This window comes from Perissodus microlepis, chromosome 7 (assembly GCF_051167445.1).
Source record: "Perissodus microlepis isolate ML-2025 ecotype Zambia chromosome 7, ASM5116744v1, whole genome shotgun sequence".
Lineage (NCBI taxonomy): Eukaryota > Metazoa > Chordata > Actinopteri > Cichliformes > Cichlidae > Perissodus > Perissodus microlepis.
Genome location: NC_140467.1, coordinates 51363692 through 51376722, shown reverse-complemented (window position 1 = coordinate 51376722; position 13031 = coordinate 51363692). Strand labels below are relative to the sequence as shown.

Genomic DNA, 13031 nt, shown 5'->3' with positions numbered 1-13031 from the left:
TCCACCAAGTTCTGAGTTGAATTTTGCTCAGGGATCAAATACTTATTTCACTCAGTGGACATGACATCACTTCATAACGTTTATGTAATGTGTTTTTCGTGGATTTTTGGTTCATATTCTCTCTCTCCCCATTAAAATGAAATTACCATAAAAATAGAGATTGTTCATTTCATTGGAAGTAAGCAAATTTACAAATCCAGCATGCGATCAAATAATCATTTCCCCCACTGTATGTTGTTGAAATCGCATGAAAATAATTAAAATTAGCTGCTACTAGATCCTGTTTACACTCCAAACATGAATGAACAATCAGCTATCAGTTATCAATCACAAAGAATAAGTGTTTTTATGAGGCCGTTTGATAACTTACTGTCGAAGTAACTCGTGTCGTCCTCGGACTCCAGCTGAGGGATGAACTCAGCCTTCTGTCTCAACAGGCCGTTCCAGTCTAGGTTGTGAAAAAACTGATGCTGCTTCACTTCGGCCGCTCCACCTGCAGGTCGGATAAATATGGAACAATGTGAAAATTGCTTGTGGAGAAAGCACACGCACAAATCACTGGACACTGAATAGTTCAAACACAGGAACAGAAGAAATGCTTACGGTGTGTTTCTCTTTTCCCTAGTGGCTACAGGACAAAACGCTATCATGACCATAAATTATGCAGAAGAATTTCCTGCCTGTGACCTTTAATGAAATAGCAGGAGACTTTGTGAATGGCAGCCCCGTGAGGGGAGATCTAGATGCCTAAGTAGATCCGGATGTCTCCAGACCAAGCTGGTTGTGTGCATTGGACTGATTAAAGGCCTTTGTCCAGGGTCATGGTCACTTTTACAGTCTGCAGATCTACACACTCAAAGTCCCTGATTGTGCATGAAGCTAGATTCATGGACTGGTGGGAAATAATTGCAATTGATCAGGAGGAAGAGGTGAGTAGGCCACAGGATAAACTGCTCCGCTGGTGGATGACCTCAATTTCTTCCCCAGTGACTTGGAATAATGAGCCGTGCTGAGGTAGCACATGAGGATTTATAGCAGCCTGTTGTGCATGCCTAGTTCTCACCCAGTCCCTGACTGCTCCACATATGAGAAGGTCTTCACTCTTTGTGTTTGTACCTGTGCCCAGCCTTTCCAGGGGATTCTGTCTCAGCAGCAAGGTGATGAGCTCCTGAGCGTCAGGAGGTGGAGCCTCATCCCCATCTGGCCAGTTGATCTCATCTAGAACCAGAAACAGTGTTATAGAATGACTTTACGTACCAACACCTTATAGATTTTATTTCACTGACAGACACTAAAACTGGATGTCATCTAGTCAGATAATGCCTCTAACGGCTATCTGACAATACACTAGAGCAGGGATGTCAAACTCATGTTACATCCTGGGCCTCATACAGGCCACTTTGAACTTAAGTGGGTCGGTCCAGTAAAACTACAAATGTGTAAAATTACAGAAGAATTTCTGGTTGTTCGTTGTTTTCACAAATTCACAGAAAATATCTTTTTTCTTCTGTGAACCAACTGTGGGAAAAAAAAAATGCTGTAGTAGTAGTAAAAATACATTTAAACCAAAAAAGGAACTATTGCTTAATTAGTTTGTTGTAACATAACAGGTAAGTCTAATTTTATGGCTCATATAGATTTGATACATTTATTAGTCATAAATGAAAAACCATCCAAACCTATTTGGACCGATTTGAACAAAGTAACTGAATGGTAACTTGTGAAAAATACACAAAAAACAAACAGACAAGCACTATGCACATGAAAAACTGGGAATGTTGAAGACAGCCGCCCTTCATTGAAGCTGATTCATTAATCAGCTTTTATCTCAATAAATATGTGTCTATAGGATTTTATAGTTTGAAAAATCCCAAAAATGACTTTAACCTAATACTAAACCACTTTGTTCTCAAAGGTATTTTGAAATGAGCTCTTACAAATCAAAGCTCTATTGTGTGTAATGTTAAATAATAATAACTGAAAAAACAAGCAGCGAACAGAGCAGAGCTGTGTGCTTCATGCTGATTGTCTGCTATGTTCTCTCTGTACCCCATTCTAATGAAATTTGGGTGTAAGCTATGAATATGTATGTGCAGCCGCAGGCCATCGTGGCATGGTTTCAGTGTATTCGGTGCTCTTTAATTAACAGTCACACACAGGACATTGGTACAGTTTGTTTACGAGTATACCAAATCAGTCACTGCACGCCACTCATTTCCATGGCACAGACAGAAGCTGTTATCCAACATGCCACACGCTGCTGACAAGCTGAAAGCTCGTATTTTTCAAGAAGATTTTCTCTGCTCTGTCACAATGACACTATGAGGGAATAAAGTGACAAAGTATAAATCACAATAATAAACTTCATTTGGGAACTAAAGCGAGCTAAAGGCACTTACTGCCATCTGTTTGCTGCTAGCCTTCAGGGAAATGTCGGTCTTCAAAAAATTGGAAATTATACACAACTCATTCAATGTGGTCACTATATGAATGTTTAATTCATATTTGATCTAGCCTGGGCATTCCCCTGATGTTCAGGATAGCATCTAAATGCCAGATGTGGTCAAATTTCACCTTTAATCGCCTTCATTAGCAGAAAATATGTCTTGTAACATTTTAGGTATTTAATAAACTTACATAAACAAATAAGAAAAGAAATAAACTTTGTATTTTTTAGGATGCTGGAACACAGTACTGTGTAATAAAAAACTTAAGCCACCCCTTATTTTTCTGTATTTTGCTTCCAAAGAAACAGACTTTATTGTAACTGTTTTTAAGTGTAGTTAAGTGTTTCTTTGGATATTGGCTGCTTTTTCACTCATTGTCAGCTCAGGTGCCTGACGATTTTCAGGAGAGTGTTTTTAACACTTAAACAGATAACAGATAATATTTTTTCACCAGCAAGATAATTTCCAGAGAGCCAAAAACTGGTAAATCTCAGGCACGGTGTGCAGTCTGTCCTTGAATCTTTAGTCTGAAAGTCAAGTCCTTAAAAAATAGGAAAGACATCCAGCAAAGACCTGACCTTCATCTAATAGATGGCTGTCAAGAAGTTATTCATAAGGAAAGGAAACATGTAGAAAGGGTTCCAATTAATTACACAGGTATCTCATTTTGACAGTTGCTGTTTTCAGGTATGTAAATTGAAATATTTTGAGCACGGCTGAGATATCTCAGTAACTATTTAATGTAAGTCCAAGATTTGCTTTAATTATCAAATTGAAAAAGGAGGTGTTGTTAACACTGACCACTGATGACCTGTCCAAAAAGCTCCTCCGGTGTGTCTCCAAAAAAAGGCACACAGCCCACAAGAAACTCATACAGGATGATGCCCATAGCCCACCAGTCCACTGGCTTCCCATAGCCTTGTCTCAGGATCACCTCTGGAGCGATATACTCTGGGGTGCCGCATACCTATACAGCAGAAAACAAAAAGGATTCTAAATATGGTGAGCTTTGAGAAAGTGTACATCTGTAAAGCTCAACAACATTTACCTGCTTATCAGAGAACTCCCTGGCATCCTTCTCTATGTGTCCCTCGTACAGGTTGGTGGTCATGTTCATCAGCCCGACTTTGGAAAGACCAAAATCTGTCAGCTTAATGTGCCCCATTGAGGTCACCAGCAGACTAAAAGAAAAACCAAGTTGGACAAAGTTAAATTATAGTAAAATAATAAATGCAGTCAGTTGTTCTGTGATTTTTGTTACAATGTTGTTTTTATGAAGGGAAAAAAACAAAACTTAAAGCATGACACTGACAGAGGCGGCCATTTTTCTTCCTTTTCACAAAAGAAATTGCTGTTTCCATGCCAATATGTGTAAATAAAAAAAATAAAAAATGCTCAGTTCAATCTTTAATGTTATTGAACAAACACAAAGGTGGCTGAGGTTAAAAAAAAGAAGACATTTCTATTATTTTTAGACATATTATGAAGTACAGTTAGGGCTGTGCAATATGACGAAATATATCGCATGATGATATGAAAACATCTGTCGTTTCAAATTATACATTATCGTTTGTTTCGTGGTGTCGCAAAATACACCGTTTACGGCAATATTTTTTTCCATCTGGGCACAGAGAATACCAGCATAGCCAGTGAAAATATGGCAGGACCAGGACCAGTCAAAACAAATTGAGGACCTTATACCTAAACGAGGGGCTACCTCTGTAGCATGGACATGGTTTGGTTATAAAAAGTCTGACAAGGACCAGAAAACTGTACTATGCAAATTACGGAGGAAACTGGTCCCCACCTCAGACTCAAACACGACACACCTCTTCTACCACCAACACAAGAATCACATGAAAGAGTATGGAGAGAGTTTACGGATGCAAAAGAGCTGCCAGGTGCTAAAAAATAAACCTTAGACTCAAATGTTAGAACTGGCTTTTTCCCGCAGCAGTTCCAGGTACACGGACGGAACCTTTGGTCATATCGCACAGCCCTTAAGTACAGTTATTTAATTGCACTTAAATATAGCAAATATGGCTTCCCTTTTAAGCATCCAACAAATCCAGAGCAAAATCAGAACACATTTGGTGTTCTGTCTTGGTCAAATGATTCATTAATCCAATATTTACTGACTTTCTGCTCTCTTCAGCACCGAGCTGTACCCCTGGGGTTGAAGAAGACTCTCACAGCGAGCCAATGTCCACACCTCCATGTTAAAAAAAACCCCCTGACTTTATAGTAGAAATAAACATGTTTACACCTCAATATAAAAATGCTTTCCTTCCTATAGCAGATTTCCTCATTGACAAAAAAAACTGTTCAAATTTTGATCAGACTTACAGTCTGCATTATCAGGAGCACTGGCAATTCTCCGTTGCCATCTTGGTTTTTTTGTTGTTGTTTTTTTTTTTTTAAATGGATGTAAGGAATGATGGTCAGATCTGATTGTGTAACTGCACGCTCAGAGTCTCAAAGTCATTAGCCACTGAGTAAGTCCTACATAATCCTCCTTTCTGACTCTTAGAATTCCCATAACTTACAAAATGGACTTCGTGTCCTATTCAATGTGATCTTAAACCTGGAAATGAGCCAATAAACCCAACAGAAACATGTTTACTGTGGTTACATACATAGCCAAAGAACCCAAAGCTGCGTGCCTCTTGACTTGTACAAAATTGGATAACCCCACAGGTGTTGCCCCCTGGTGGATCTAAAAATAATGCAGGTGTAAGACTAGAAACGATGTCTCCTTTTTTTATACTGCCTATGTTGCTGACACAGGTGACTTTGGCAGCAAGCTGTCTTCTCTTGTCTGCTAACCTGAATCGTGAACTTCCCTGGTCAGGTCTCGCACATATTTGTGATATTGATACCTATTGGAGCATTTTAATGCAGGTATCTGACAAATAATACAGCTAGGTGTGCAAATGCACTATGCAAATTATGCCATAACAGCCATTACTCAAAACAGTAGGTCACAATGTCTTTTAAATACAGTACAGATGCATCACCAACTTCAGTTTAATTGTTAGCTATATTCAATAGCTCATGACTAACACCGTCAAGTCTGCTGTTTGGTGTTGATCAAGTACTGTACAGTTTTTTTGTTCGGTTTGTTTTTAAATGGCAAAGATGCCTGACAGAAAAGCAAGAAAAACAAAAGCCTGAAAATAAAATATAATTCTCTGAGTGCCAGCATTTATGTACAAATATTGTTTACAGCTCACTTGTCAGGTTTGAGGTCCCTGTGAACAATGCCATAGTTGTGTAGATACTCCAAAGCCAGTACTGTCTCTGCAAAGTACATCCTAGCCATGTCCACAGGTAGGGGACCCATGTTCTTCAGCAGGGTGGCACAGTCTCCTCCTGTAAAGAACAACACAAAGAAGACATTGTTCAAAGTACACTGCTTTCAGCGGCCGCACTATGCACTTAAAATAAAATAGAGTGCTGACCTTCAACATATTCCATAACCATGCACAGGTGCCTCCGTGTTTCAAAGGAGCAATACATGGACACAACAAAAGGGTTTTCAGCAAAGGTGAGGATATCCCTCTCCACAAAGGCCTGCTGTATCTGATTCCTTAACATCAGATTCTGCTTGTTGATCTTTTTCATGGCAAACCTCTGCTTAGTTTCCTTGTGCCGCACCAGATAAACAGCTCTGTGGAACAAAAAGTTTACCTATGAGCTGCGCAAAGAATAGAAGAAAAACTGCAAAAATAAGTGTGGTTTGATAACAGTATGGTTTTGTCAACTGCGAAACAAAGAAGAAACAAACAGCCTATAACCAACCATCTATCAGCGGAGATTGGATCGTCCGATAGAGAAATGAGACGTCCTTACCCATAGGCACCGTTGCTGATGAGTTTTATCATTTCAAAGTCCAGCTCACAGGGTTTCCGCCGGGACCGCAAGGCCGTGCTGAAACTCTGAGACTGAGGACGAGAGCGAGATAAACGCTAAAACAAATCAAAAAGATAAAATCTGGATTTCACTGCTTCGCCTGCAGTAAAGATGAACTAGATCAATAATGTAATCAATGTCTAAGCACTTACAGAGTCATCTGTTTCTGGAGTTTCTGCAATTCCGCTGTCACTGCTGGTCAGCTGAGCGATTTCTAGAAAAGAAACAGAGAAATAATTAGGAGCAAAGCTGCAGCAGGTTTGATGTGACAAAACTATGAATCTAACTTCATGAGAAACTGACACACAGGTTTTCAATTGTAGTTACTGAAACAAAGGCAGCCTAAATGAAATCAGGCCCTTTAAACAAAACAAAAACAGCAGACTTCAGCTTTTATTCACCTATTAGGTTTGAGGTGCTGACTTCAATATAAGCTGAATTGAGGACAAATGAGGCGGAAATCAAAACTGGCAACACAAATGCACATCTTACGCTCATTTTGAAAATCACCACCCCAGAACAACTGCTCATTAAAAACCACCTTGCATCTTTTTCAGTGCATGTTCATCTGTGCAGCCATGGCAAAGTCCATGTGTGCTGTTTGTCTCGTCCCTGGAGAGCTTGTAAACACATTTTCAGTACTATTTAACATCTGTCCTTCCTCGTAGGTTTGCTTCCGGCGCACGAGGTGCTGGGCAAACGAAACACGGGAGACACTCGGGGGAAATAAATGGAGAGACTGGCTGATGAGCCCGCCTGTGTAGATCTGTATAAGGTCTGTGGGGAGACCATTCTTTTCTAATTAGTCATAATGAATGTTGCTGGTTACAGAGTCTGGAGAGACAGAGGGTCATTAGAAAGACGATCTGTTTGGTACAGGACATTCGTCAAGAGTATCTTTGTCTTTAACTTCCCTCCACAATTCAGTTCCAGCATTCCTTTAGAGCAGGAGTGGGACATTCATTTTCAAAAGGGAACCATGAAAAAGGGACTGTTGTGGAGGGCTGCACCAAGAAGCTTATTTAATTCAACTCTGCTTTATTTATACAGAGCCAAATCACAACAGCAGTCACCTCAAAGCGCTCTTATGAAATAAATACTGAGCAGAACAATGTTCAGCATATTGTTGTGCCCCTCCACAACAGTCCCAGTTTCTCATTTGGCCTCTTGGGAAAACAAACTGCCAAATCCTGCTTTACAGCCTTACCCTGACAAATTATCCTGTGCTCTCTTTACTCCTTTGCTCTCCTGATGTAATAATAGTATAATAATAATAATAATAATAATAATAATAATAATAATAATAATAAAAGGATATATTCTAATAATACAACTTTACTGCAGTTATACAGGATACTACATATTATAGTATGATCGATGATTAAATATATAACATTTAACATTACACTTAAACTTTTTCTGTTTTTTGTTTCTGACATTAAATGCAAAATTATCTGTTTTAATTAGGTGTTGTACTTACATTCTTTATGCAAATATATATTTACTCTATATTACATGTAGCATTTAAATGTATTAATGGTATTAGGAATAACAACAATGATGATGATGAAGTCCTTCGTGTACCTTCAAGAGGATCTCGTGTGAGTCCCAGCTGGCTGATGATGTAACGAGGGATGTCTGTTTTAATGCCCTGGCCTTCTTTAGCGTGTCCTTCAGCAGCTTCCAGAAGGTGGTAAAATTCCTCTGGGTCAAACTCCTGAAGAGACAGCAAAACACTTTCCTATATATTGCTATGAACAACTTTAAATAAACAAGTAAACAGTAAACAAATTCCTGATCTTGTAGTTTGAGATCAAGTAGGAGCTCTATTGAGCGAAGGAAAACATACTTATTTACACTTTATTTTCAGCTTAGAGGAAGTAGAAGTTGAACTTTCACTTTTTAGATTGCCATGGCAAACTTATAAGCAAACAAGTTTCTCAAGCAGCCTGAGCAACATTATAATGTGAGGGAAAGGTTTCTCTAGGTATAGGTTAGTCCAGAATTTACTTTCTTTAGGCTTGTTGTAGTCTCTACTTTCTCCTTTGAGATATTTCTTTGGCTGCTAAATTACTCCGTGTTTGTCATCTTGCCATCAGGTATGAGGTAGGTACTGTTCGGCTGAAGTAAGTCATAACAGCTTTAAATTTAATTCTGATTTTAGCCACTTTAACCTCTCTTTGATTCTGTAATACGACAGACACTTAGATGAATTACAGAAAGTGTTACCTGAATAATGGAAATGTATAGAACTTTTATAGAATATTTTTTACACTGATAGATTTGAGCTGCTGACTCCAGAGTCATTTGAAATAACCTTAAATAGCAAAGAAACCAGATGTAGCAACACACACAATTATAAAACATTCAGACAAATTACCCATCCAGATGAAGTGCTCATTATGAACCATCTCCATCTTTTCTTGTTTTTTTTGTTAAATTATTTTGTGCATTTAAACAGTGGCTGTCACTTCATATAAAATATTCAAGACAAGCACCCATCAGCACATTTTAGACTTAGGCAGAAAAAAAAATAAGGCCATAAACATACCAGACATTCCAGCAGCCGAGCAGGTCGGGCTATCACTATAAGGATCTTCTTTACCAGCTCTCTGATGAAGTTTACCTCCTCGCTTTCTGACCTCTCTGTGGACTACACAACATCAACAGAAGAAGAAAACAAATGTTTGCAGTGCAACTCTAATGTTACAGTAAAAACATGTCTTATTGCTGAACTGTCATGAGGAAACATCTACATGATTTCTGCAGATGTTCTCACCTCTTGTACAAGCCTCTCCAGCTTGTCGGTGAGTTCGCAGAAGTAGCTGGAGGTGATGAGTCCCAGCCGACTCTTTTCCAGGCAGTCGCGGGCCAGTTCAATTATCTGGTGATGGGCGAAGCCAAGCACGCCATCTGCCAAGGGGAGGACAGTCTCAGGAGAGTTGCTGCGGATGATCTCCTGAATCCTTTCCTCCATCTGAGCTGTGGCCTGCAGAAAGAAGCGACGGAGCAAGTTTGATAATGCAGATAATTTGTGGTCAAACAGAACTGTAAGGTCTTGGGGGGGTCCTCACTTTAGGAAACCGCTCCTTGTAGACGTGATTCATCATTATAATTTCGTGATCGTAACAGGACGGAGATCTTCCAGGGCTGAAAAAAGAAAAGAAAAAAACCTCTGAATAAAATCACTGGTTCAATCCCACCAATGCCACGTACATCTGAGAGAAAATATTCGCAGAAGTACATTAATACCTGAGACTGCGTGAGCGGGGTCGCATTGCCGTCGCTCTGCGGCATTCATCCCCCGAGATACTCTCAGTGCAGAAGTGTTTGGAGAGGAAGTGCAGTTCATCAGGCGTAGGTTGGAAGGGCAGCTGATGCAGCTTCTCCTGTGATGAACAGGATGACTGGAAATGAAACAAATATACATTCAACATGAAAAGAAAAAGAAAAATAAAATTTCCTTAGTGGGGGAAAAAAAATTGTTGTAGTGGGCTGTCTTTGTGGTTTCTTTTAAATGTTTTCCCCTGTAGATCTTCTGTCTGTGTGTTATATATGCGACTGCTGTTGGGAGACTGTTAGCTTAACCACTATAAGAAGTGAAAAAATGCTAAGATAGGTTAAGACTGCGCATAACCAACAAATATGAGTGTATGAGACCGAAGTAACTGTTGTCAAGAAAGTAAGTAACTAAGCATGTTTTATCAACGTAACTATCCTCAACAATCATGTGCACCATGATCAACAACGCTGCTCTGAGAAATCACATAATGAAAAAGTAAACCTTTAAAACACTGAGCCATGTAATGAGCAAATTATTCAGCACTAATGGCAATAATAAAATAACACGTGGATTATAATATATTAAGGAAATTGAGCCCAACCCTTGGCGCATACCAAAAGCCTTATTGTTTCTAATACAGGCTGACACATGCTGTATCTGCTGAAACTGTGTGTTTGCCTTCCAAAGAGCATCTGAATAGCAGGAAAAGCACTAGGTGACCAAACGCCACACAAAACAAAAACATAGCATTAGTGCGGGTCATTTTCAGTCCCCCGGCACATTGTAATTCCTGTAAATGAGTGTTATTGTATACACACGTATTGTACAGTAGGCAAAGCTCGGCTTCCTGTACAGGATAATGCTGACATATGGGAACAGTTTAACATTTATACTCTTATAAATGTAAGAAAAACTAAACATAAAGGCTCTCCAAATGCAGTTCAGACATGTTGTCACTGAGCCACATGTAAAAACTTGAGTAAAGACTAAGAGAAAAAAATTTCTGAAACTGTTTTACTTTGTTCTTTCTTGTGATTTACCCTCATCACCATAATGTTTTATCATTAGGAATTGCAGGGGATTGCCTCGTGCCTGTTTTACACAGGCAGCAATGATGACACAGCTTTATGACCGTTTTAAACATTTGAATCTTTTAAAATCTATTTAAACCGGGTCTGGCTCTAGGTTCAATTCTATGTCACACATATCTGTGATTCTGTTTATGAAATATTTACACTGACATCATGAGTGGGCGATGCTTACAGAGACAGTGGAGCTCGGTGTGTTGGTTCCATATCCAGAGGAGGGAAGGGAGGCCAGTGACCAGCGACGACCATCAGTCCTGCAACACAACACCAATGACAAACAGATGCACGCCATCAATAACAACATATGGGTTTAAATACATCAGCAAGTATGACGAATTTCTCTTGGGACAAAGACAAGTTCTTTTTTCAAACATGCTCATCTCCCCAAAGACACAAATTCTGGGTTTAAACATTTAAGATAACGTCTACATCTCCAATGATCGTAAGTTTGGAGATAAATGTTGAGCTTTCTCTTGTTAAAAAATAATCCTGTTAGTTACTTGACACTGTACAAAAAAGCAGAAAATACAGAAACAGAGTTTGTGAATGTAGAACTAAAACTATTGGTTAAAATGAAGTACAACAAAGGCTCAGAGTTAAAGGGGACATATTATACTCATTTCAGCTCTGCTTTGTTAGTGTGGCGCTCCAATAGAGTGGAGCGCCACCTCTGCATGATTTACAGTTTTAAGTAAATTATACTGCTCATATACATCTTGGCCTGCAGCCCCTTTGTTGACCAATTTGAAAGTCCACTTTCTTGTCACTGGCCAACACTTGGTGCTTGTGAGCAGCACCTCATCCTCTTGACAGTAAACATTAATTAAAAAACTGATCGACATTAATTAGAACCATGTGTCATCTTCTCTCTCTTCTCCTAACAACCATTTAAGACCTAGTAGATCGGCCTGGTACCCGAGCCAGCTGAGATGGAAAACGCCTACTAAAAAAATACCAAAAGTTACACAGCAAGTAAAAAGTTACTCCACTGTTGCCAAATGACTGTAGCGTCATCCTTGCAACACTGGCTATTTGTAAAAATATGGAAAAATAAAGACAACTCAAAAGAATGTTTTGGGAGAGAAAACACAGCTGGTTGCAAAGTAGGAAAAAACAACTAGCATTCGATCTGACTTTTTAGCTCTCTGGGATTCTGTTTGCATTTGTTTACTTTGCCAAATTTTAGCCTTATTCAATATGTATATCTGGCACTTAGACTTAAACTAAAAACATAATGTGTCCCCTTTACTGTGAGGCACACTAATGAAGGACATGTGAATGATAAAGTGTACTTCAGACAGATGTGGGGTAATAAATATTTCACAGAAAATCAAAGCCTAACACGAGTTTACCTGTCTGCTCTGTGGCAATGACTGTGGATAGAGAAATACAGAATTATATGATATCGTGTTGACAAATGGTGTAAAATGTTCCTGATGCTGAATTTGTAAGTATAAACAGATGAGCAGCTGAATATTTACACGTGCTGGCTTAGAAAAGACTTCTTTAATGACTCAATGACTTCACATCTGTTTTTAAAGAATTTGCATCTGTCTCACGAAGAGCTTTACTTACTGATTTGTTTACGACGGGAAAAAAAAATTGGTCAGGTTACCTTCGTGCAAATGAGAAATGAGCAGAGGCACTAGGAGAGAAGTTTCTAGGACTGTCTTGTGGGCTTGTTCCTACAAGGAGGAAAAAGAGAAAAGAGGACACAGTGCTTTTATAGAGGGAAATGAAATGCGAGCCAAAAAACATGAACAAGACAATACGGATGTCTGAAACAGAATTCCTTAAAAGATAAAAATGAATTACAATACACAAAACTGTACGGAAAGTTAAGTCATCAGCATCGTTGCATCAGGTCTTGTTTGGAGTTTGGATGTTCTCCCTGTGTGTCTCTAGATTCCTTTTGGATACTCAAGCTTCCTCCCAGAGTCCAAAGACATACATATTGGGTTAACTGGTAATTCTAAATTTGTCATGTGTGTCGATGTGAAACCATCTGTCTCTCGGTGTAAGCCCCATTATGAACCAGTAACCTGGCTAGGATATACGCCTCTGCTTACCCTATGACAGCTGGGAGTTTAATAAGAGTTCAATAAGTGGTTCAAAAATTAGGTGGATGACAGAAAGTTCAGTGAAAATAGATTAAGGCGCAAACAACCATTGCTTTCCTGATATCTATCAATGTTTAGATAATTTTAGGACAGATGTTATAGCCACAAAAAAGTACATTTTCATATTGAAGAAGCTGGACTGCTGATTCTTTAAAAAAGTTATCAAGAATATCAAGAAGAT

At 39.0% G+C, this 13031-nt stretch overlaps 1 protein-coding gene across 17 annotated transcripts in view; it reads right to left on the bottom strand.

The window, feature by feature from the left end:
* The window catches only part of mast4 (microtubule associated serine/threonine kinase family member 4), a 101601-nt gene that overhangs the window by 15905 nt on the left and 72665 nt on the right, over positions 1 to 13031 (bottom strand). For 10 of the 17 annotated variants that reach the window (XM_084935772.1, XM_084935777.1, XM_084935776.1 and 7 more), the window contains 16 exons: positions 12346 to 12415; positions 12083 to 12103; positions 10906 to 10984; positions 9612 to 9766; positions 9434 to 9509; positions 9139 to 9348; positions 8911 to 9012; positions 7944 to 8076; positions 6512 to 6573; positions 6300 to 6391; positions 5909 to 6117; positions 5681 to 5819; positions 3496 to 3628; positions 3249 to 3414; positions 1117 to 1218; positions 371 to 493 (listed from right to left, as the gene is read on the bottom strand). In XM_084935772.1, coding sequence (XP_084791898.1) covers positions 371 to 493; positions 1117 to 1218; positions 3249 to 3414; positions 3496 to 3628; positions 5681 to 5819; positions 5909 to 6117; positions 6300 to 6391; positions 6512 to 6573; positions 7944 to 8076; positions 8911 to 9012; positions 9139 to 9348; positions 9434 to 9509; positions 9612 to 9766; positions 10906 to 10984; positions 12083 to 12103; positions 12346 to 12415 — 1872 coding nt within the window. The other 7 variants (XM_084935774.1, XM_084935778.1, XM_084935781.1 and 4 more) reach the window with 4 other exon arrangements.